Raw genomic sequence first — 25,877 nt, forward strand, 5'->3', positions numbered from 1 at the left:
AGCGTATCCGTATGTTGCCGAGAACTGCCGAATCATCTGTCCTGCCCGGACTGCTGGAAGCGGCCGCAACGCCATGTTGGCGAAGTCTCTCATCTCTGTGAGAAAAAAAATGATAGAAACCAAACGCGCCGAGAAGAAAAAACCGAGGCGGGGGGATTGAAGATCGAGGCGACTATTTGTTTTTTGAAAGAAACGGGGAAACCGAGCCGGATCCGCGGAGGTTCCGGGCGGACGAGGGAGGCTAAACCTCCCACCGTCCCCCCCATGAATAGCACCGCTGATCCGAGCAGCGACTTTCCATGAAAAAAAAAAAAAAAAACGGTTTGTGTTGCTATTCCAGCGTCGTTATCCCGGTTCGTTAAAGGGATTTGGGGCCTGCTTCAAGAATCTGCTCCGCTCGCCTGATGCATGCGAGCTAGGCGTTCGTTTGCATCAGTATTTATTACGGTATTTTTTTTTGTTTTGTGTTGATTTTTGTGTTTTTTTGCAATGAGTTTGCCACCGAAAGTGGTCCCCAAACCCGCCGCTGTCGCAGTTAGCGGACCTGGAAGTGGCCCCTCGCCGTCGAGCCAACTGCGGGCTACCCTGACCTCCGTGTCTCTGCCGCCGGGAGCCCAGACCGCTCCTCAGCCCGGCGCTCTGCCGCCGCCTCAGTATCCTTTTTCACTTGGGTAAACATGGAGAATTGTTTGTGATTTTGTGTTTAGTTTGTTCTGCATTTCACCCCCACATGTAAGACAGCAAGCACACAGTTTTTTTTAATCGCGATAGATAGATAGAAGAGGTTTGATGTGTGTGTGTGGGGGGGGGTTTCGTTTGGAAGAGCCGGTAGGGGAGGGGACAATCAGCCAGCTAAACATGCTAACATTAGCTCATCAAGCCGGTTGTCCAAGCTAACAGAAATGTCAGTTGGTTATTTCTACTACGCTTCGTATTGTTCATGTTTCACTCGTGAATTCGTTATAACTGTCGTTTGAGAAAAAAGTGAAACACAGACGAGGAGCCGTTATTTATTTTGTTTCATTTCGTGGACGGTTGGGGGAGTTGAGGAGGAGGAGGGGAGGAGGGGGGGGGGGTCTTTTTCCGACACCGTTTACCGGCTTTGTTCAGTTTACCGTTGTTGGCTCGCGTGGGTTGCCGTGGCAGCGAGCTAAATTAACGGTCGCCTTTTTAAAGGCCAAACCGGTGCGATGCAATGAAACGTCGCGGAGCGGGATACGACTTCCTCCATTTCAGGGGTCCCGACCCGCGGGTTGGTGGCGGGGGGGGGGGCGTGGGTTAGCCGGTGCGAGGCCCGTTTTTAGGGGAATTGCTCCTCCTTTCTCCATTTCACATGACTTCCTGTTTCTAAAAAGCTGCCGGTTTTATGCACCTTGACAGGCCTGCAGGTGCGAGGGCCGGCGTGGGCTGGGAGGAGGGGCAACCGGATGTGTAACTAAATCAGCTCTCCAGTTCCTGACTCTTAATTACGTTTTGTTGTTGTTGCTTTGATATAAATCAGCTGGTATACCTGTGCTCTCTCACGTGTAACCAAATATATCTATATTTATTTATTTATATAAATATATATTATGTATAGATATATATATATATTTATATATATTTTTAGATATATATATATTTATATATATTTATAGATATATTTATAGATTATATATATATTATATATATATATATATAGATTATATATATATATATATCTATTTATAGATAGATATATATTTATAGATATATATATATATATATATATTTATAGATATTATTTATATATATATATATATATATATTTGTGCTGTCATCGCACCACCCACCTAAACCCTTTGAGTTCACACAGTGCTCCATCAGTAATGCTCTACCCTCCTTTTTCGGTGGCATGAAGTCGCCGTGGTTATGTCATCGCTTGTTTTATTTACAGCGCGCTGGCAGTTGTGTGAGGTGCAGGATCAGGTTGGCGTCTCCCGTGGCTGCCAGAGCCAGAGAGAGGTGTCCTTTGTGATCTGACAGCGCCTGTTGTAGTTTTAGCTTTGTGGCGTGTCATGTCTCAACCTGATTTTCCTGACACCCACGATCAAAGCTGCCTCCGTGTTCCTGACATCTGTTCGGGACAGTAGACTGGTTTGTGGCAGGTGGCCATAGGAAACCTTCATGACCCCCCCCCCATCCCTCCCTCCCGTTATGCTGACAGTCTGTTGTGATGTTCAGGAGTTTGCTTTGTGAGTTCGATGAGCAACGCAGACGCGGAAGATAATGGTCCCTTTATTTGTTGTGCGATGTCCTCGATTGACTGCAGGCTTTTTTTTAATAGTGTACTGAACCAACTTGTTAAATTCAGAAGTGCACACTCTCCATTTACTGAATTGATGACCTCTTTAGGAATAGGAATGTATAATAATGGGAAATATGTCTCATTCAAAGTTTGAGACATTACACCTCTTAATAGTTTAATTTGCCTTTTTAGTTTTCTCACTCTTGCTTAGCTTGCACTTTGACTACATTTATCATACTGATTTTGTTAAACAATATGGAGTTGTGGCTATTGATCCACTATTGTCAGCATAACTGTCTCCCTGTATTAATGTACAGGGGCAAATCTGTGGCAGACAGCTGGATAGCACAATAAGCTGGTTACTTCAATTCTTGTTTCTATAGTTTAAAAAAAAATGTGGGCATGAAGAAATTAGTGTGTTCGGCTTTTTTAACATTAGTTGCACAGAATACATTCAGGGATTGAAGATAATATAAGATAATATCATAATTACAATTAAATTCAATCCAACATAACCAATACTCCTTCAGGTGTATTCTGATCTGATCCCCACCTGTATCCATATGGGAGTTGGAGGCAAACACACTTGACAATACAATGATGTCATGCCAGTTCCCCAGGCTCATTTAGCTGCTCTACCTTTAATTAAATCCAAGTCAGCTGTGCAACAAATCATTCTTTTATGAAAGTAATCATATTCGATTTTTTTGTTGAAGAAATATCTTTTCAACCGTCTGGTCATTTTGTTAGTTCTAATACTTTTGAACTACATACAAATACCCTATTGAATGTGTATTACTAAAAGTACTATATAGTGTATTATTATGCTTTCTAGCACTACAAAAACCATCTGTAAAGTAGGTGGTGATAAAAAGGAAATTGTTGTTCACTTTCCAAGGTCCCCGGACCCCCATTTTGGACAACATTGCATTTGATGTTCATGTCTGATGAGCGGACCCTCTTGAGTGTCGCCGCCCGTCTGACCTCACTCTCCCTCGACCTCTGAGGTCAGGCGTGATGTGGGCATGTCGTATGGGGATTCCCACTCGGGGAGAATGTTGGCGTGCGTGTTCGTGGAGTCCCGAGATGCACAGCGGGCCAGAGGACGCAGGGTGGCGAGGCGCGTATGTGGGGGGGGGGGGGAGGAGTTTGTTTCTGTTCCTGGTTGCCGGAGAAACGCAACCGGCGCATGCGTCTGCCGCTGCTGCACTTGCCAGACAATAGCAGCGCTGCTTAGCATTCAGAGCGAGAGGCCAAGGTGGCGCTTCCCACCATCTGCCAACAAAGGCCCAGGTCACCCAGGCTGCCTCAGCCCTCCCTCGTTTCCTTCCCCCCCCCCCCTCAGCTCACCTCGCCCCACTGCTGGCCCAGCTGAGAAAAACCCGAGGGCTTCTTCCCATTTACTCTCTCCCCCCCCCACCCCACCCCAAACCCCTCAGATTTCACGCAACAGCGCTTTCTTCTCTCTTTGAAGAGGATCTCGCTCCTTTTCTCTCTCTCTCACACTCGCAATTTTTATGATGTATTCTTGTATTTCTTTGTCGTCAAGACGCCACCTTCGTGTTCTTCACGCGGCGCCGCAGCCCCGTGTTTTAGGACAGGTGTGTGTGCGCGCCGCCGGCATGAGAGGATATTCTCACGAGCATACTCGCCGTGGGATGTTATAAATAAACTGCTGAGTTGTTATGAGCCAGCATGCCGGATTGTTCTTTCCATAGAGGGAGTGGCCTGTTGTCAACACACTTCCAGAGTCTCAATCCAGACTGACACAAGATTGCGGACTTGTCGTTCTTTTTTTAAGTTACAGTATGACTCGGTCCTCGAATCAACAGTTTTATTTACCCTGAAAAAAAGCATTGCAGATGCACCCGGCAGCTCCTGCATTGCACCGGATTCATAGCAGGGCTCCAGACTAACTTTTTTTACTAGGAGCACAGTCGCCCCTAACTTAAAATTTTAGGGGCGCAAGCAGAAAATTTAGGGGCGCACTTACAGGGTTTTTCCTGGGTCAAAATGGGTCTTCGGTGCTCCCCAAAAAAAGCGCGCACCGGCTATTCGTGCAGGTCGAGCTGTTGAGTGAGTGATCAGCAGCTGGCCGCTCGGTCCATTCACGCACCTCACAGTTGTGTATTGATCAGACAAGAAGACACGCTTATCAACTCCAGTGTTTCCCCTACCATTAGAACAGGGTGAAATCTCCACCCGCCACTCTGTAATTGTCATCCTTTTTTTTGCCTTAGGCGCTCGGGAAAACGGCTTAGGCGCGCGCCCAAATTTTCTCTGCAGGAAAAACCCTGACACACTATAAATCGACTTGCAAAGTTTTCCCATCATTTTTACTGTATTACTGATAAATAATTTGACAATATACAATCTTATGCCTGTTTGCCTTCACGAACTGCAAAACATTCACAACAGAGAACTCTTCAGAAGTTACTGTATTGAGTTCAAACATATTTTAAGGGAAAACATACCGTGAGCATGTGCATGTTGCACTTCGATGTGGCCAATCAAAACATTTGTTGGTTTCTAGAGATGCACCGATCAGGTTTTGGTGCCGATCACCGATCACTGAAATCAGTATCTGCCGATCACCGATAATACCGATCACCGATCACTGAAATCAGTATCTGCCGATCCGATAATACCGATCACCGATCACGGTGTCGATTGAAGCATTCTATTTATTGTGTAGCATTATTGCTATGAGGACTATGAGGAAATACATATATAAAGCAACTCAAACATTAAAGAAATTACCGATTTCTTTAAACATTTCGGACTTTTACTTTGAAAAATATCCTAATTGATCCATTACAATTGTTTGATTGCTATTGTAGGGGATTTCAGATATGTATGGAACACATCTGCATCATTCATTTCCTGGAACTCTTGGGGAAATCTATATACAGGACTTTTCTTAACATACAAAAGACTGACTAATTTTTATAAACTCTTCCTTGGTCCAGTAAAAATGTTTGAATGTTAGCATAATTTAAGCTAAATCTCAGAAACGATTTATAAAGATACATCAGTTCATTGTTTACTTTTATATGTTCGTATATGATTTGTCGACATCTTATTTTGATAAACGGATGTTGTTTCACGTGGTTCTTTCCGCTAACTTTGCAAAACCGGATGTTGTCACTTAAATCCATCCGCTAACTTTATCAAAATCCTCGCGCGCTCCCGATGGAATGTGTTTAGCGTGAGCATCAGTCTCTAGGGGCAGACATGTGAGAGTCGGCTGAGTTGACCCAGAGATTCAACTCGGGGGACGGGGACGCCGCTCGGTGGTGAGGATCCCCTCGTGGTCCTCTCACTCTGCGGCCCTCGCCGGTCACATTGTCTCCGCTGCGGTGCGCCTCTTTTCACACATTAGCCCCCCCCACACACACACACAGGCCTGCCTTCTTCTTCGGTTTTCGTCTCCTTTCTTCTTCTTCTGGAGTTAATGTCGGTTAGCAAACCAGTCATTCAGGCATTACCGCTAACTATAGTGGGCTGAAGTGTAGAACAAGTTTGTCAGCAACAAAAATATTTAATAACAAAAAAAAGAAATCTGCTAATTTACTGGTCGCGCATGCGCGAGTTGATGAAAAATTTACTCGCACTGTGTCTAATTTTAGGCGCAAAATGCGACCATTTGGTCGCAGTCTGGAGCCCTGCATAGTTTGTTTGTGTATTTTATTCAGTCAATCAAATCAAATACAATACAATATTATCCTATATAAAATACAAAAGAGAAAGACTGAAAAGGTATAGGTAGAAGCAAAAAATGCTTATAAATTCCTATCCTAAATTGAAATCAAAATAAATCAGAAAATTAATATAAAATAAGGAAGAAAAAATATATATATATATTTATATATACTACCACCATAGTGAGCTCTGTTCGGAGATCCTTCGCAGCCGGACCGCGATGCCGTCGGGTCGAGGGTTGAGAACGTTCACATCCGCGTGTCAGCGAGTCGCGCTCCAACTTTTTACAATACAGCGATAATATTCCTGTCGGAGCAAGAATTTACGCTGCGCCTCGATTGCCCGTACGTTCCCTGTTTTCTTGTCGGTGTTTTTTTGTTTTGTTAAACTTTTAAGAAGTCATTTTATGCGCAATGGAATCTGAAGGAAAAACAACGAACACATGTCGCGTCACTCGCCTCTGGCGAGCGATTTGTTCCGGTTTGAAAGCGCTGTATCGTCGCCTAAAATCTCCCGGCGAGTGTTTTTAGTTGCAGAGTCCAGTGCTGCTGGTGTTTTTAAAAACATAAAGCGGTAAGCAGGCGATATGTAGTCCTGGCTGCTGTCAGTCGATGTGGGATCCGGCTCACATCGTTCATCACGATGTCGGACACGATTCAACAACAACAACAACAAACACGAGTTGTCGCACATTTTGTCAAATTACTTCATATTATCTCAAGTAGATTCAGGGGATATTGATGTCACTGCTTTGGTCTTTAGACGCACCAGCAGACAATAAATATTCGGGCCTACTTCCAAATAAATACGTAGAATCCCTCTCTGCGTCCACGTGGCGCTGTCTCGGGCTTTAAATATAGTTGGCTATTTTTTAAATTATTATCACGGTCTGAGTGCTTTTAGTAATTGAAAGTAATTTGCAACTTTATTGAGGGTTTGCGCATTCAGTAGTGAAAGGACATTCAATACAACTTTATTCATCCCTGAAATTGGATATTTTTTGCTAATTGATTTCTGCGTCTTCTATCTCTCCAGAACCATTTCTGCTTCAGATATGACTTGTTGGAGTCGAATCCCCCAACCCAGCACCTCGCATTCATACTGTAGTGAAAGAGACAGCAGGCAGGCAGTTGGAGCTCTCTCTCTCTCTCTCTCTGTCTCTGTCTCTGTCTCTCTCTCTCTCTCTCTCTCTCTGTCTGTGTGTGTGTGTGTATAAAAAGAGAAGCCAGCAGGGAGAAAGAGGGTTTGTGTCTGCACCATCTGGGCCGTCTCCACTCACTTACCTATGCCTTTCCACTCCACTGGGTTTTCCAGGTAACCGGTGTCATTCAAAGGAAGCATGCTATTTAAAAACAAAAAGGTGGCCCATATTTATGGGACACCGGGCGTCTCGTTGCCGTGGCGAATCCCTCGCCCGTGTGTTTTATTGTGAGGCGGCGCAAACATGAGCGTTTTGATTTAAGGTGGCACACGAGCAGCTAACGCCGCAACAAAACCCCGGAGCTCGCCTCTCTAACTCTGACCCTCTTTTTATTGAATGTTTCATGCGATGCGTTCAGGGGACGAGGTTGTTAAAGACGCTGCTGTGATTCATTGACCTCATCAGTTATGGCAGATTCCAGTTTATTGAGCTGCGTCATCCCCCGGATCACATCCCCGCTATCTGTGAGGCTGTATTTCCTCCTTTCTCTCCCCGTCGCACTGAATCGGCACATTCGTGCCCGTACAGTAGCGGATGGCGGCGGACTGGTTTTTCTACCCCGACTTTTACCACGTCAACAATAAACCACACGGCAGCCTTTTTCTTTTCCACGACACGTGAGGCTTTCTGTGCCCGTGGCCCCCCCGTCTTCAAATGAACTCTGGATGTGAATCGCTGGTGTCCCTTAAGGTGAAGTTCACCGATGCACCCTCTCACCCGCCCCCTTCATCTTAACCCTGCATTTGGTCTCGGTGCCATTGAGGGTCAAAGGTCATTCTCCCCATTGGTGTCATTATTGCCCAATCGGATGTCGCAGGTAATTACTCGGCCCAGCTGACGCTCCTTATTCCCTGAAGCCGTGTCCCGGTTGACGTCGTGCTCTCGGCCCTCTCCCCTCGAGCAGAAAATTAATGCAAATCCAAATAATGAGTCAACGACTGATATCTAATTAGTGCGCTCAGCCACTTTCATGGTTGTGCCCGATACTCGAAGAAGAGCTTGGCGTCCACCCACGTTGGAGCAGATTTTATTTTTTACCGACGGCAGTAAAGAAACTAGGTGAGCGGTGAGATCACATCGCCGGCGTTACGGACGGCCATTAGTCTCAGAGTGACGTTTTACTAAAGATGATTAAACACATTTTAGTTTTAATTGCTTTGGCAGGTTGTCCAGAGGAAAACAAAACTGTATCCAGTTTTTCTTTTTGACAAGATTTGATTGATGTTCAGCGTTTCCTTTTCTCAACATACCTAGTCAAATTCCTTGTTGTGCAAACTACTTGGCCAATAAAACTGATTCTGATTCTGATTCTGATAACCATTTAATTGCCCGACACAAGTGTTCAAGCGGTGCGTCTGCTCGTTTGTGGCGTGACGACATTCTGCCGCGACTACCGGAGACAACCGGAATCTGCGCACCAATTTAAAAAATCATCTGTTGTTTTTAACAACACAAAGATCAGCTCTGCCACATTCCCTGCGCGCTGTGCGTGTCTCAACCTCCCTGGTGATGCCTTCCTTTTTTTTCTTTCCGTTTGCTCTTCGTGCCCCGGGCCCTCTGTTGAGAGCGGCGCCTGACCTCCAGGTGGACGTGTTTTTGTTGCCCCAGCAGGTCGGCCCCTTGCTTCACCTCGCTGCCCTCCCCTCTGTTTACAGTTCCCCACACGGTCGCCTTCCAGCGATCGTGTGGAGCAGACGGATCAGGTTGCCTCACTGTTGATAGCGCCCCCCAACCCCCCGCCCCCCGACTCGGGTCAGGAAGCATTCGCAAGTGATTATCACGATTAATTGTCTCGCGTACTCCTCGGGGCAGTGGGTGTACCACATCATGGCCTTTCAGATCAGAAAGGTAATCTATAAGTCAATTAAAACTTCCAGTGTATTTCTTCTTTTTTTTTTTTTTTTAGTCTTCCTGTCTGGTGCTCACGGCACATCGGAAAAAAAAGATAAAGATTGTAAATACTGTGTTGCCTATGTCCTCCTCACCTACGCCGTCATTTCAGTTGTGAAGAGACTGAACCTCTAATTACTCCTAATTTCTGTGTGTGTGTGTGTGTGGGGGGGGTGTGCTAGCGTGATGTTTTTTCCAAATTCCCCGGCAATGAAACCGATGATGCTTCCTGCTGTGCTTCTGCTTTTTTGAATGGCAGCCCTACTTCTTCAAACAACTCTTGTCCCTCTCATTTCCTCCCTCCCTCTCCTCTGGTGCTGTCGGGTTACTCGTAGCGATGCTGGCAGGAGGCCAGGAGAGACGACGGGCCCCCGCAGGCAAGCGCCGAGTAAACTGGCTTAAAGGGCCAGCTTGCTCGGTCGGAACAGCTTGTCGGGGGGGGGGCTCGCTCCTCCCCACGTCCTATCCAATGTCGCATTAGTGGAGGAGCTGCGTCTCGGCCATTCCTCTAACTGTTCGAGAAACCTACGTTCCCAACATTCCCACCCACTCACCGGCCTGCCGGCTTTAAAATTCTCCCTCGGCTCACTTTTTTCTATTTGTGGCACTTGGTGAAAAAAAACTTATTCAACACCCATGAATTTTCTTCCTGGAGCGACTGTCTGAACACCTGCGCCGATATCCCGTCCTACCCCCCCCCCCCCCCCCCCCCGCCGTCTCTCTGACAGCTGGCTTTTTCATCCCATCTTTTGACTGAACAACACCTCCTGATGTACGTCACGGTCCGACAACCCATTGACGGCCGACTTCATTTCATTTCAATTCAATTCAGTTTATTTGTATAGCCCAATTTCACAAATTTTTACAAAGTGTTGTGACAGGAGTTTTTCTACCTTTTCTTTTCTGTTTTAGCGGAAGTAATATCAATAGATTCTGAATGAAGTACGGAGCTTTGGCTACTCCTTTTTGAGGTCGTCTTAATCAGCTACTCTGGCTGTCGTGGTCCAGGAATCCATTTCAGATTTTCCCTCTGACACTGAACTTCTGAAGGTACACAGTGTACTCTCAGAGACGGGGCATTTTGGGTGGGGTGGTTGGGGATTCCTTGGAATCAAACAACACAGCTGTTGCGTGCTTGAGGAAAGCTCTTTGGATCTGAGTCAGCATAAAAACATAGGAGAGACTAGGGTGTTTGCTGAATGGGGAACTTTGACGTGTCGTATTCATATCTCTACATGTGGTTTAAGTCAGCAATAGGATTTAAATGCTTGACAAATAAAGTGTTTTCTTAATTGAATTTAAGAATTTCCGGGCAAAATTCTCCGATTTTCTCTGTGATTTGAAGAGACGGGAATGTAATACCCGATGAGCGACTCCAGCCCCAGTTGTGTAAAACTGTTTTTTTAGTCCCCAGCTGTCTTTTTAAAAGTTTTTCCCTAACGCACCCTCTCTCCAGAATCCCACGGGTTCAGCCAACGCTGGACGACCGGATCTTCCCCACACAGCCTGGAGTTGCTGCAGTCTACAGCGTGAGTCACTGCACACCGCCCCGCTCCTCGGAATATTCACCTGTGCGCCGCAGTGCATGTGCAGAAAAAACACGCTTCAGATACCGAATGCGCACACACCGTATATAAAAACAAACAAAAGTTGGATGTAATTTGCAAACTTTATTCACGACTGTAAAAAAAAAAACCAGGTTGCCAGATTATTAGGTCCACCTGACCTGGCTGAAGCTACTGTCGTCTTAATGCGACGCCTTTACACACTTGCAATGTTGAGTCTAGCGGTGTTGATTTAGCTTCATGGTGATTCTGTCAACCCGTTGAGCTGCTTTGCATCTTTCTGGGAAGGGTTTCTAATATTTAGTCCACCCTCCTTGACTTCCAAATGGAAACAATATTAGAAACTCCTCTTCATAAACCGTTACCACCGTTATCATCGCGCTCTGACGTCGGCTCCGTGCCTCCGCCCCAAACCCATCAACATATGAGGTGATTCTTCTCGCTGTTTTTTTTCCATCCGACCACAGAATGCCACAGACATCGCTGTTTTTTTGAGGCAGAGCGCCCAACTGAAGTTCAGTGCAGGAGAAGCGCACCAGTTTCCTCCGAAGAACATTGTAACCTTTATGAAGGTAGGCCTCGTTGCATTCGCCCCTTCAAGCGTCGATGAGCTGCTAACTGGATGTGTGTCGAGTGTAAATGTCGTAGCGGTTTAACCCTCCTGTTACCTTTACATTTACTGACATATTTTACCCTCGGGGTCAATTTGACCCCAGCAATTAAAACCTCCAGAAAATTATTAGAATTAATATTGTTTCCCAAGTTTAAGTGTGAGGTACTTTGTTTGTTTGTTGACTACCTAAATAGCCCTTTAAATATATAAAAAAGTTGATATTTCTTATATGTTTGACACAGTGAAAAACAGCCTGGGGTCAAATTGACCCCAAAGAACACCGACATTAAACATTGAATGGGGTCAAATTGACCCTAAAGGTAACAGGAGGGTTAAAAGATGTCCGTGCCTTTTTAAAAACTGCTATTTGTTCGATAGATATTTGTATTTATTTAAAATGTAAACGCATCCTTGGAAGAAGTTGAATCGCTTTTACAGGCACTGTGATCATGAGTGTGTGTGGATGTTGTTTGCTTTCATTATTAATTAAGAATTATAATTACCAAGAAGGCGTCGTGCTTGTGCTCCGACTGCGGTTGAACTTCGTCACTTCGGGGGATGTTTGCCATTCAGCGTCTCCTCTGAGGAGTTCATTAAAATGTTCCCTGTTTATCAGATATTTGTCCTGATTATATGCACACAACTCGGAGTAAAGGACGTTCAGAAAAGATTATTTGATTTGGTCACGGGGGGAAAAAGAACAACGCTTTGAGTTTTCTCTGCTGTCCTCGGCTGAACTCTGGGAGCCGGTAATTGTCTCGTCGGAGGCCAGCCACACCTCCTGCGTCTCCCCCAAGACAAACACAAACCCAAACGACATCCTCCCTTCCCTTTGATGGCACGGCGGTCCCCGTCCGGACGCTTGCATCGTGCCGTACAGCCGGCCTCGCCGAGCTCTGCCGCTCCCTCAGCGCCGTCCTCGTCTTCCTCCTCCGATAAGCCAAATGTGCAATTATCCGGAAGGCAGTGATTTGTCAGCGGGCGTCGTGAGATACCGATTGGTGGCGATCCCGCTATTAAATGTTCCTCGCGGGAATTAAAAGATGGGCATATTGATTTCCCTCTTCAATTCACATCGTATTGATTTTCACGCAAAATGAAGTGAGCCGACGCCACGGAGGCCATCGCTGAGGCTTTCGACACTGGAGCGGCTCGGCATGCTGCGCTTTCATTTTACAATCTCTCTAACAAGCATTGCGGTATACTGTATAATATATCCACTTTGCTTATTTGATACCTCAGGGTTTGTTTTTGTATATATCTAATATATATATTTGGACACAGAGGCTGTTTTTTTGTCTCCATCCACGGCAACATGAGATTTTCTAGCTCTGGACGTTCCTTTTAACGCATTCGGCTGCAACAACGATGACACTGGCGGGAGTAAACCGTGCCCGTGGCACGAAACGGTTGTTCTCTGCAGTGGACGCGGTGGCTTGTACACTATTTATTTTCTTTCTCCCCCCCCCCCCCCTTCCCCTCATGTACAGCTCCTATACGGCCGCTTGCCTCCCCTCCCCCATTCCATCCCTCTGCATGTCCTCCGAATCAGTCACTCGCCTGCAGCGGGGCAGGCTCCTCCCTCGGCAACAGCGGCTAGATTATTTGCTTTATCCCAGGTCATCTAAGGGAAGTGGGCCATGCGTAGAAGAAGAGGTGGTGGGGGGGGGGGGGGGGGGATTGGTACTGTAGAAGCTGTGCAGAAAATCGCCTGCAGCTGTGGATTTGAATATAATGTAATGCTGTGATCTCCGTCTGAGAGATGAGGGAGGGAGGAAACACGAAGGTGAGCTGCCCAGCTCGGTCTCAGCGCCTCCTGCTCATTTCTGCAGTATCCTGTCTCCTTCCCTGGTGTGTCAGGCTGCTGCAGTTGTGCCAGCCCCACAGCTGCAGCAGCCAAGGCCCAAATTCTAACGAGTCCAATCTCCTCTCCCGATACCGCTCACTCGCCTTGTGCCTAACCCGAGGCCTTTTTTTTCCTCCCCGCCGGCAGGATGGAGGACTAATGACCTGTGGAATTCTGCCTCTTCTGTTCCTCCTCTTCAATATTCTGTGTGTGCGAGTCCGACATAATGTCGTGCTCCGTGTCTCACCTTCCTGTTTTTATGCGACACAGGTATCCAGGCATCCTGGCCCTCAGTACACTGCTCATGACATCACAAAGGGACACCCCAGCTTGGTGGGCACGCCGCCCGGTCACGCCCACTCCCCGGCGCTCTCTCAGGTATCGCTACCCACAGCTTCCCCGTACCGCTACCCCAAGGGCTGGGAGACGGACATCGGGGTGAGTTCATCAACGTGTCCGCCGTCTCTGCATCTCCATGTTCGATCTGTCCGTTTGTCCGCGAGTTCTTTTTTTTATTTATTACATTTTTGAACCAGCATTTGCTAAAAGGAGATCTTTGCTGAGCGTGAGATAAAACGTTTGACTGAAGTCATCCATTCTTTCCTTCTATTCATTTCCAGTTCTTTCTTTTAATCTAATCCATGTGTGCATGACGGCATTGTTTGTGATGAAATTGCGATGACGACACGGTTAAAGCTAAGTACAGTTCTGATAGAACAGCCTCTGTGCCCCGGAGACAAGCGAGCATCTATTAAACGCAGAAACCTTCTCGCTGCGATCGCCAGTAATGTTTTGATGTACGAGCCGACTTTCACTGGGGTCTGTCAGCCACTTTGCAGAGCTGCAAAAGGCTGTCACTGTGGGAGGAATGCGACATTATGCCCGCCGCATTGGTAAAAACGGCGCCACAGGAATCGCAGTCGTGACTTTTTAACATTGAGTCAGCGATTCTCATTATTATTATATGATTATTCAGATGGTCTACTTTTGTTTTTACCAGATCTGTGAGCCTGCAGTTTAACACCACCGGTGAAACATTTTAAAGTCACGACGAGCCCTCTGTTCTTTGGGTCAAAAAGCAAAGTGGGAAGTGATTAATCGGGATTGGGAATGCAATTAAAGGGGATGTGGCTGTAAACCAGCTTGGATTTTGGTCACGTTATTAAAATGAATGCGGATTAGAGACGGTGGGGGGTTCAGGGACTTCTTTCTCTGTCCATAACTACAGTGAGATCCATGCACATTTGAAAAGGGGCAATGAGAAGAATTAAATGGACCACAACAGAAACTAGAATGGGCATTCGGTAGAGCGCATACCTTCGCATATCACAAGATTGGACATTGAATTATGAAAAATGTTGGCATTAGTTGCATGCCAATTGGATAGAAATTGACCGCACTTTGGTAAAAAGAAGATTTTGACCTTTTCATGACCTTGACCATGACCTTTGACCCGATCGATCCCCAAATCTAATCAAATGGTCCCCGGATAATAACCAATCATCCCACCGTATTTCATGCGATTCGGTTTAATACTTTTTGAGTTATGCGAGTAACACGCATACAAATAAATAAATACACGGCGATCAAAACATCACCTTCCGCATTTTCAATGCGAAGGTGATAAGTCAGGGGCCGCCCGGCATGATGGGAAAAGATAGTCCCCCTAAAAAGCGTATTAAATCATTAAAAAAAAGGTAAATCTATGTAAAAGGTTTACCGTGAATTCACTGTCGGCGGGTGACACTGCTGCTGCGCTACCGTCACGTCGACTGCGTGACTCGCCTTCTCCGAAAGTACGTGAGCCCGCTGGCGAGGGATCTAGTTGTTCCACTGAACGGTTCTGGCCTAATGGACCAGCACCTCAGCCTGTAGCAGCGCTGGTCTCTCACCAGCCTCCTATAGGGAGGGCGCAGCCTGCCAACAGGACCAGATCCGCTTAAACCCACCTCTTCCAGCTCCACTGCACACGAGATGAGCAATAAAGCCACGGAGGATCTGTGAAGTCCTCGAGGGTACCAATTATTTTTGGTCGGCACGCAAATCCCAATCGATCCGATTTTCTCCATCAGCAACATCCAAAGTGCGTTAGCGTTGCTGGTGGTTACAGCCGGCCTGGGAAATGTCTTAATGACGTGACGAGTGACTCTAATGTCCCCTTTCCTTCTCTCTCTCCGTCTTTTCTTTTTCTTTTCATTTTTTTTGACAGTCTCCATACAACCCAGGACAAAATGCCGTTTCCGCCCCGCTACTGTATTCTCCCCAGACACAGCCAATGAATGCACAGCCACAAAGTCGCCCGGTGAGTGTCCCGCCGGTCGTAGATCTGCCCCCCCCCCCCCCCCCCCCCGAGTGCCCAGACCGCTTGTGGTTTACTGCGACAGTCGGTGAGAAGTCACAGAGAGCTCCCGCAGTGTTGACCCATCTCACTCCGCTTAAGGCAGTGAAGCAGCTAAGCATATTTTTGTAATGAGGCCTCCTCAGTTGGCTCGTCGCGCGGGTGGCGCATGCGGCACGAGTCTTCAAGCGCGTCGCGAAAGCTAACGGGTCGTTCCCCGCGTCGGTGTTTAAATGATCCGTGTTTATTAGAATTCTTTATGTCGAGTCAAGCTGCGCTACCTTTTTTTTATAGAGTTGCGTGAGTGTCGCTGCAGGAGAGCTGCGTAAAGATCGCCAACTGCTCGTTGTGAGAATCTCCCCACAACGAGCCGTGGAAGGAACGTCCAAATATGACGTTTACTTTGCCGGCATTCTCTACACACACACACACTCACACACTCAGACACACACACACACATACACACACACTCACTCACTCACACACTCTCCCCAGTAAGCATTATTTATTAATCCAGCCTGGCTCCTGCCCAGCCCCCCATCAGCAGAGCACGGCTGTCAGACCTCAGTCAGTGTGTGAGCGCATATGTGTGTCCTGTTTTCCTCTTTTTACAGTTACAGGTTTGCCACAAAAGAAACGGGGAACTTAATTTCATCCCGCTACAGTATGCGTCCCTGCATTACCAAATAAAATATTTTCAGTGTTTGACAATTTAGGAAGTGGAAGTGGTAGTTTAACCCTCCTGTTACCTTCACATTTACTAACATATTTTACCCTCGGGGTCAATTTCACCCCAGCAATTAAAACCTCCAGAAACTTATTAGAATTAATATTGTTTCCCAAGTTTAAGTGTGAGGTACTTTATGTTTGTTTGTTGACTACCTAAATATCCCTTTAAATATATAAAAAAGTTGATATTTCTTATATGTTTGACACAGTGAAAAACAGCCTGGGGTCAAATTGACCCCAAAGAACACCGACATTAAACATTGAATGGGGTCAAATTGACCCTAAAGGTAACAGGAGGGTTAAGCCAACGCACACCTGGCCGGGGTCTGACTGCTGCGCCGTGTGTCCTCAACCGCTTTGTTGCTCTGTCCAGCGTCTGCCCTCATCCCTCATCTTATCTCTGTGTCTCTCTTATTCCCCCCCCCCCCACCCCTGCTTTGCCATCACTGCTTCAATCTCCTTGCTGGACCTCTCCTCCCTCCCCTGCCAGTTTGCTACGGGCCCTCGACCAACCCACCATCAGGTAATTTACCCCCCGCTGAACACCCCCCCCCCTCCTGCTCCCTCTGTTGCGTCATCATCATCAAAGTAGTTTTTTGGGGGGGGTTGCCGGTACCTGCTGGCAAAGGGCTGTTTGTGGGACGTCTGCTGTTCCTTAAAAACAAAAAGTCTCTGAAAGCCTTCTGGTGTATTAGAGCTAAAGAGGTTTTAATTCTTCCGGGGTTATTCTGAGTGTGGTAATCAAGATATCCAGCCAGGTGCACTGAGCTCTGGCACTCTCCGTGTTTATTTTTACGGTTAGATTGATTCCTAGACTTGAGTTGGTATTTAATAGCCTTCATCGGGTTCAGATGGAATACAGCTTGTGGGAGTTCTTCGTGTTGTTGCTCAGGATATTAAAGATCGCCAGTCTCCTTCCAGTTCATTTATCTTCCCGAGCATTTGACAGGATGACGATCTTGACGTTCATTATGTTTTTCACCCCAAAAGGAAATGCGGCGAGTCGAGTGGTTTATAATATGTTTGAGCGTTGCCCCGTATGTCCGGGGTTTTGCTTCTGGAAGAAGGATGAAAAGTGACGGTGGGAAATTAAGAGAGGCTCCATTAGATGAAGACATGGGTTACTTAGCAGGATAAACAGCCAGTCGGAGTGTGCTCACCTCCGACTGGCTGTCACACACACACACACACACAACACATAACACACACTGTGCTGGACACACTGCAGGGCACTTCATGCAGCATTAACACGGCATGCATTTCCATTAATGTGATGTGGTCTCTTCAAACAGGACATCGGGGGGGTGGATGTCAGCTGCTGCTCTCTTCCCGAGGGGCTTTCGCCAACTTGTCCTTTCATGAAGGGTCATGACCGTGCAGAGTTAACGTTCCTATATTTGCACGGCATTATTTTTAAAAGCGCCGTAGGGGACATTAGTGCAATCAGAGGAGTGTTCAAGGCTATTTAACTCTATGGCAGATTGCTTCATTCCATCAAACAGAAACGGAGACGTTGTTGTCTCAGTGACGGGACCCTCGTGAGACCACGCTCCCGCCTGGTCATCACACCACGGTCCTGTAATTACGTTTTTATTATGGTTTGGGTGAGCGTCGTGCGGTTAGATTTCACACACCCTCGAGGTTTTTTCCAGATGGATAGTCGTACAGAAATGCTTCACCCCGGAAATTACCGTTTTGTACATCAATTACTCACCCCGTGCCACCTCGAGTTATTTACGTAAATCTTTGGTCGGCGAATAATCGAATCGGACCGCACTCTGAGTCGAGTGGGAGTTCGTAAACGAATGTTTTGGTCCAGATCTGCTGGAGTTTAGCGCGGCCCCATTTACTTCATCAATGGCCTCAGTTGCTGTATTCTTCATCCAGCGTGGGGGAAAAAAAGCTCACATAGGGATGGCTGGGGGGGTTACAGTGTGTGTGTGTGTGTGTGTGTGTGTGTGTGTGTGTGTGTGTGTGTGTGTGTGTGTGTGTGTGTGTGTGTGTGTGTGTGTGTGTGTGTGTGTGTGTGTGTGTGTGTGTGTGTGTGTGTGTGTGTGTGTGTGTGTGTGTGTGTGTGTGTGTGTTACACTGAGGGCACTTTGTGGGCCAATGTCAGTAATTTATGAAGGGCATGTTAATGTGCTCTCCCCGTCTTGCGGACTGTGCAGTATTTATGGTGCTGTGTGTGTGTGTGTGTTACCTTGTGGGCGCTCAGGGCCTCAGACACGAGTGCTGACATTCAGCCCGTGCGACTTCCTTTTTTCTTTTCTGATTGTTGCAATGATTCCCGCCGCTGCCCACGTTTCTGATTGATGTGTTATTCACACCCTCTAACTGTTGTCCGACATCCTCACCTTCTGGGTCTGCTCTCCGTGGGGACAACAATTGTCAACAGGCTATTAATAGTGTGGCGTCGGATGTGCTTGCCCGCGTTTGTGTGTTTGTGTTTTTGTGTGTGTGTGGGGGGGGGGGGGGGGGTTAGGGGGTGTACCCACACACACACACACACACATACAAGTGCATTCTCTGGCTGTCACAAACTGGCGCTGGGATCTCTTGTGCCACCACGGAAGTGGAGTCGGAAAGCAGATGAAGCCGAACAGTGGCCTTTTATATCCGTGGTGAAAACGGCCATTGTTCCCCCTGAAACACACTCGATGCACAGCAAAGGGCGCGCGGAGATCAGAGAATGTATTCATTTGGCCGAACCCTAAATCCATCTTCACACAAGCATCATCATTATCTCACTTTTTTTTTCTTCCACCTCCCCAACCCCTTCCACGCAGCGAGTGGAAATTACACTAAAACAAACAACTGTGGTTGTGTTCGCCGGGGAGCTGTTCAGGGTGTAAATAACTCTTCTCGGTTGTTTCCTTGAGCGTTTCCGATCGGTTGACCTCGAGCAAGCGGCAACCTCTACGCAGAATTGCCGAAAAAACTGCAGTTCCTGATATGACCACTTGAGTCTGGCTCTATAGACCCCAATTTTAGATCGGGAATAAACCCGTTTACAGCCGTGTACAAAATAAGCAGGGTTCGTACGGTCATGGAAAACCTGGAAAAGTCATGGAATTTTAAAATGGTCATTTCCAGGCCTGGAAAAGTCATGGAAAAAACTTAAATCATAAAAGTTTTGGAAAAGTCATGGAAATTTGTTAAAATCACGTGTTCATTTACGCCGAGTTTGAAATAATTACTATATTTTTTAAAGAAAATGTAAGCCGGCGTACGCTCTCAATACGCTAAATTTTTTCCGTTTTCATGTTTATACCGAGATTTCAGTTTGGTCATGGACATTTGGTATAAAGTCATGGAAAAGTCCTGGAAATCCATTGGTCAAAATGTGTAAGAACCCTGAATAAGGCTCTATGCGTAAGATCTTTATGACGAAGGGATTTCATTTGTACATAACTCGGCCATTTAAATAATAAGGCTTAATGCGGAAGGTTATGTTTTGATCGCCGTGTATTTATTTATTTGTATGCGTGTTCCTCGCATAACTAAAAAAGTATTAAACCGAATCGCATGAAATTTGGTGGGATGATTGGTTATTATCCGGGGACCATTTGATTAGATTTTGGGATCGATCGGTTCAAAGGTCAAGGTCATGAAAAGGTCAAAATCTTCTTTTTATCATAGCGCCAATTTTTATCCAATTGGCATGCAACTAATGCCAAAATGTTCATAATTCAATGCCCAATCTTGTGATATGCGAAGGTATGCGCTCTACCGAGTGCCCGTTCTAGTTAAGGCTGTGGGTGTCTTGATGGGGACGGTCCGAAACCACCTGGAGCTTAGCCTCAACGTCACAAACGTGAGCTAGCCGGACTACCAGGGCGGTGAGGTCATCAGATAGTCAGCGCTCCACCGGATGGATGTACGCATGGAGCCCACCACCAACCTCCACGTCATCGCCGTTGGGCCAAGTCGGCGTTGCGGGTGACGGCCCGGCCAATCGGGGGGCTGGAAAATGCCAACTTGGCAAACTGTGAGAGGCTGGCACAGACTGAGGGGAAAAGGAAATGACCCCGGGGAGGTAGAGCGAGAGGGGAAGTAGAGCGAGAGGGGAAGTAGAGCGAGAGGGGAAGTAGAGCGAGAGGGGAAGTGCACATCTGTGCAGCTGTTAATACGACATATGACGTTTTACACTGTGACTTCTCAACTTGTTCTCCCGCTCCGCCGCCCTCTGAGATAAACCGACTCTCTCGTTCTATTGTTCGAGTTATTCTTTTCCCAATCAAAGTGGCTCGGCATCAGTTACAGTGTCGGGTGGAGGGAGAGAATTGCGTGTTGTTCATACCCTGATGTGTGTGTGTGTGTGTGTGTGGGTAAGTGATTGCCTGCTTGTTGTTGTACCGAGTCTCACCAGTCCAGGCTCCCATTGGCTTTTCTCTCTTTCCTGCTCTCACTACTCCAGGGAGGATTCAGGCCCATCCAGGTAACATTAACCTCGGTTTCAAGCGTCTCGCCGCACACCTGCATGGCATGACGAGGACCGGTCCCGCCGACCTCTTGACCCCGTGCGGACCCCTCCCTCCTCTCCGCTCGCACTGCATGCTCAGTCGACGTCTTTTATCAGCATTTGTTTCATCCCGTAGAGGATCATCACTTCACTTTTCACTTTTGTAGTTTCTTTGTTCATTATTCATCTTTTAATTAGCGTGCACCATTTATTGAACAGCATGCGGAATGAAAGAGTCTCTTCTCATTGTTCCCTGAGCTACATGCATTATCCTTTTTATATCCATGCGATAAGTCTGTTGCCTTCTTATTCTTATTATTTTCTAGATGCCCATCGGACGTACGTACGGTTTCACTTGTTGCTGCAGAGCACACACTTATTGGTTCAGCGGAGCTTTAAATTACAAAGCACTTTTTTTATGTTGACTGTGTGAAAAATGTTTTGCCGGTAAAGTCATTTTTATTCTCTTTTTTTTGTTTTTTTGGGGTTGCTCTGCCAGCGATTTTACTGGGGTCGTCGGTAATGAACAGTTTCCTGGTCTTCTCCCAGATTTCCACTGAGCTGTTTACAATAAAAGCCATTAAACCCGATTTATTATGTTCAAGGCGATTTCCCTCCTGGGTATTCTTGGACTATTTTGCAGCATTGTTTATTCGCCTCTCGTTCACCGGGAGCGCCATGTGACCGTGGTCGGGTATTCCCGGCTCGAGCCCCGGTTGTCAGTCGCAGCTGTCGGTCGCGGTCCCTCTCCAGACCCGTCCAGACGCAGAGCCCGCCCAATATTAAACATTTTAACTCGCTGTGACGTGTAGTGTAGCAGCAGTCTGTACGCGCATATTCTTTTCAGTGTGACGCATGAGGAAAGGGCCATATTGCTGATTTTATTTTTTTTGTTGGCCAAGCTGCTCAGGCACAAAAAGAGGTATCTGAAGCCATTCCGCTTTCCTTTTTTTTTCTTCTTTTTTTTCCATTTTCTTCTTTATTTTCTACAGCTGTTGATTCTGGTGCAGCTTGTTTACAGTTCAGAAAGACTTGGCCAGCATAAAAACAAAACAAAGGGTTCCAAAATGGGCGAATAGAAATTCAAAAGAAATGTACACCCGCTATTCAGGCCGGTTACTGCCAATAAAGTCTAATGAAGTCCTTTTGTTGCTTATCCAACCACAGGAGGAGAGAAAAAGACCCGCAGGGAAAAACTACCTGATGCCACCAATGTGTGTGTAGCTGTGGGGAATCTCTGTAAATCCCAGTATTTGGGTTTTTTATCTCCTTCCACGTCCATCTGCAGCAAATGGCATCGGGTTTCATTCAGTGAAAGGAGACGTCTCTCGGAAGTCTGAACCACACCAGCGTCAATGAGAACTGGCATGAATAGTAATCAAATCCTGATTATGGGAAATACAGCAGAGATCAAACACTTGAATGAGAGAGTTATCACAAGACAAATACACAGTAGAGAAATCTGCTTTTGATATAAGCGTATATATTTGTTTTTCCAGTCTTTGTGTTACGAAACTAAGTTCCCAGACTCCATTCAGTTAGTGAAACTTCAATAATTGTATACACCTGACACCATCATCAGTGATAATATTGATAATACCCAAAAATCTGAATTACCTTCGTAATTGACGCGGGGCATATTGTGAATGTCTAAATGAATGAAGACGTTTCACTACTGATGTGACGGTAATTGGCCGTGGCTCTAAATTCTATCTCCATATGAATTAATCATGCTTTTAAGGCTTCTGGTTAATTGATAAGATGATTCTTCCAGACGACTCCCTCCTTCGCAGATGTAATTCCTCTGATTCATATAATATTGCTCGCCAGGTACATATAAGATAAAGTAATAATATAGCAATTTGTGTGTAGGGGTTGATTCTAGAGGCCTTACAAATATGAAAGTGTGCAAAATCATTTTCATCCCTCAGTCTGAATGAGAGAATCTTTTTTTTCTCCATTTTTTCTTCTCTTTTTTAAAAATCAAACCTATCCCACTGTGAGAAATGTGCCGGCCAAATGGTGAAGACGTCCGAAAAGCTGTTCTTCCTGTTTTGTATTTTAGTTTTAGTTTTTTTTTATAGCGTGGCAGCATGTGGACGTGAGCCTGCTGCCTCTGGGAGGACGGCGCTTAATGTGTTTTGTTGTTGTTTTCTTCTGCGTTTCTCTCCCCTGTTGCCCCTCCAGTTTTTCCAGAGGACCCAGATGCAGACTGCGCGGCCCACCATCCCCACCAACACGCCCTCCATACGGCCCGGCTCCCAGAACCCCGCGGCGGCCGTCTACCCCACCAGCCAGCCCATCATGATGGCCATGGCCCCCATGCCTTTCCCCTCCCCGCAGGCGGCGCAGTACTACATCCCACAGGTGAGCTCTCCGGAGCGAGACCGACGCATTTCACCAACACGAGACTCAGAAAACTATAGGATTGCACGTTATCTTCGATTTTTAAAAGTAAGCAAAAAATTATTTAATATCACATTTTTGCCTCTGCAGTTTTGATGATTTGTCTTTGGCTGCAGCTGGTACTGTTTATACTAATATAAAATTAGATCTATATCATCTTTTTTGTTCTTTTGCCAGACGTTGGATAAGAAGATTGATGCCAATCGCTCTCATGTCTGTTTGTTAAAGATTAAGCTGATTAAGCTGCATCTTCCTTTCTCGCCTGTTTTTCCAGAAATGCATTGCACTGTAAATATTGGACTTTACACATTGAACAACTTTGATATGATCTGATGTGTTCAGTGAGCTCCACAAGTGCCTGTTGGATGTCGTTACCTTTTTGGACGGTGCAAGCCTTTTTCCCCCGTGTCCAGATGTTATGCTAAGCTAACTAGCTGCTAGTTGTAGCCTTCTCGTAGAAAAGTAGAATTAATATACCTAGTTTGCATGGCTCCACATCTGTCCATGTCTTCATGTCAGCTCAAGTTATGTCTGCACATTAGATCTATCAAAGCATTCTCTCTGTATACTTCATCATAACAAACACTGATTCTAGACATTAGCATTTCCTTTTGTCTCAGGCATGAATTACGCAACAAATTTACTTCTGCTGCTGTAGAGCACTTGCCATTATTTAGTTGTTGTGCTGTTGACTCCAGAGACAGGACTCTGACTGCAGCTGGTTCTGATGAGATTTGACTCATTGCTAGAAATACTGTCCGGGCAGAATTTGACAGAGGGCTTATTCAGAATCTCACAGATGATTAAAATGCCGTAAAATCTAAATCTGAATGTTCAAAGTAAATTATCGCCACTGTAAAAGTATGCCGCTTTATTTTTTTAATGGCGTTTTGTACAGTTTGTGGTGACGTGTTGAGCATCTCTGTGTCCTCTTTACTTGCAGTATCGCCACAGTACGCCCTACGTGGGACCTCCTCAGCAGTATTCTGTACAGCCTCCAGGGACCGGCACCTTCTATCCGGGTCCGGGTCCAGGGGAGTACCCTGCTCCATATCGTGAGTCACGAATACAACAATGTCGCACATTTACAGTCCAGTTTCGCCACGATGACACACCACCAATCGGCCTTCTTCGTGACGATGTTGAACAGATTCTTTTGTTTTTGACGTGAAATCCTCCAGATCCCCTCAGGTACCACCCGCCTGTCTCACCCTCGGTCCCCGCTCCCGTCCCCACAGCCGGTCCACCCTACTACCCAGCGCAGACTGTGTACCCCCCCTCACCCCCCATCATAGTGCCTACACCACAGCAACCTCCACCAGCCAAGCGTGAGAAGAAAACAGTGAGTTTCTTAGTAGTTCCTGTGTTTTGGCATTAAAATGCTTTTTCGCCTCCAATAGATTTGACACTGAACCTCCGGCCATCTCAGTAAAAAAATACCTTGCTCTCATGGAAGCTCGCTAAATAATTTAAATATATATATTTCTTTATTTTTTTTCGAAAAAACATTTGTCTCGTGCAGGTGTAAAATGTCGCGGATGATGAGCATGCGTGAGACGCGCTGAGGCACGGTCGCGCCAGGACTCGGGCGCTTTAGTGAGGTCTGTGTTCTTTTTGTGCCATTGTCCTCCCAGATCCGTATCCGTGACCCCAATCAGGGCGGCAGGGACATCACAGAGGAGATCATGGCCGGGGGCTCAGGGAGCAGGAATTCAACGCCTCCCGTCGGCCGCCCCTCCTCCACCCCGCCACCGCCACAGGTAAGGCCTCCGAGACACTCGTGGCGGCACGCCGTTAAGAGTCCGACCGCAGCTTCGGCTGTGGACGGACGAGACGGCTCAAGTTCGTTGCAGCGTGAGCTCTGCGCCCACGATCCTTTCCTGTGTGTGTGTGTGTGTGTGTGTGTGTGTCAGACGGGACACGGCTTCTGTGTCTTTGGAAATTCATAAGGAATTCATGATGCCTCAGCACATTAGTAAATTGTTTTATAAATGTGGCAGCCATATGCTCCCGGGACTATTCGGGTCAAAGGAGCCTCGAGTATAATAATAAAGACGAGTTATCGCATTAATATCACATGCAACTTAGGTGGGTATTGTGACACTTATTATTCTACTTATAACAATCTTATTGATGGTTTTTATTCTTACACCTGCCTCTTTTCTATTACAGTTAGATGAGGAACTCTCGTGTGTGTCTTCTGCTCTTCCTCCGGAATAAACTCAGATTTTGTTATCCACCCGGTCTGTTTCTTGCTGAGAAACCGTTGTAAGATCGTCGTTGGCACATTAATATGTGAAATGTACCAAGCCCCAAAAGAAACTCCAGCTTTCCTGGATTCCGAAGAAAGACCATGTGACTTCTTCCTGCCGGTTCCCTCCTGTTGATGATACGAGTCCTTCCTCTCTTTCTGTCTTTTTGTGCCCCCCTTTTGATTAACTTCCCTCCGTCCTTCTCCGAGCCGTTCCCCTCCTCGCACCATTCCTCCCACACCGATCTCCATTTTCCGTCTCGTCTACCGTCGCCGTCCCTCTGATCCAGCCACACCCCACGGGACTCCTTATGTCTGCTCAATCCTACATCTGGGCTCGTTTGTTTTATTGCTTTGTGTGTGCGTGCCGACGTCTCTGTGCCCGTCTCTCTGGTTACCTTCGCATTGAAAATGCGGAAGGTTATGTTTTGATCGCCGTGTATTTATTTCTTTATTTATTTGTATGCGTGTTATTCGCGTAACAAAAAAAGTTTTAAACCGAATCGCATGAAATTTGGTGGGATGATTGGTTATTATCCGGGGACCATTTGATTAGATGTTGGGATCAATCGGTTCAAAGGTCAAGGTCATGAAAAGGTCAAAATCTT

At 46.4% G+C, this 25,877-nt stretch overlaps 1 protein-coding gene across 1 annotated transcript in view; it reads left to right on the top strand.

Annotated features, from left to right (window-relative positions):
- The first annotated feature begins 53 nt into the window (after nucleotides 1-53).
- The window catches only part of LOC130207794 (eukaryotic translation initiation factor 4 gamma 3-like), a 61,430-nt gene continuing 35,606 nt past the window's right edge, over nucleotides 54-25,877 (top strand). Inside the window, exons 1-11 of the mRNA XM_056436496.1 lie at nucleotides 54-653; nucleotides 10,516-10,588; nucleotides 11,092-11,196; nucleotides 13,354-13,521; nucleotides 15,293-15,385; nucleotides 16,641-16,673; nucleotides 20,568-20,588; nucleotides 22,800-22,979; nucleotides 23,962-24,073; nucleotides 24,200-24,360; nucleotides 24,644-24,778. Of these exons, the coding sequence (XP_056292471.1) occupies nucleotides 490-653; nucleotides 10,516-10,588; nucleotides 11,092-11,196; nucleotides 13,354-13,521; nucleotides 15,293-15,385; nucleotides 16,641-16,673; nucleotides 20,568-20,588; nucleotides 22,800-22,979; nucleotides 23,962-24,073; nucleotides 24,200-24,360; nucleotides 24,644-24,778 (1,245 nt within the window). The 5' untranslated portion in view covers nucleotides 54-489. The remainder of the gene's footprint in view (nucleotides 654-10,515; nucleotides 10,589-11,091; nucleotides 11,197-13,353; nucleotides 13,522-15,292; nucleotides 15,386-16,640; nucleotides 16,674-20,567; nucleotides 20,589-22,799; nucleotides 22,980-23,961; nucleotides 24,074-24,199; nucleotides 24,361-24,643; nucleotides 24,779-25,877) is intronic.

The sequence above is a fragment of the Pseudoliparis swirei genome, chromosome 18 (genome assembly GCF_029220125.1).
Source record: "Pseudoliparis swirei isolate HS2019 ecotype Mariana Trench chromosome 18, NWPU_hadal_v1, whole genome shotgun sequence".
Taxonomy (NCBI): domain Eukaryota; kingdom Metazoa; phylum Chordata; class Actinopteri; order Perciformes; family Liparidae; genus Pseudoliparis; species Pseudoliparis swirei.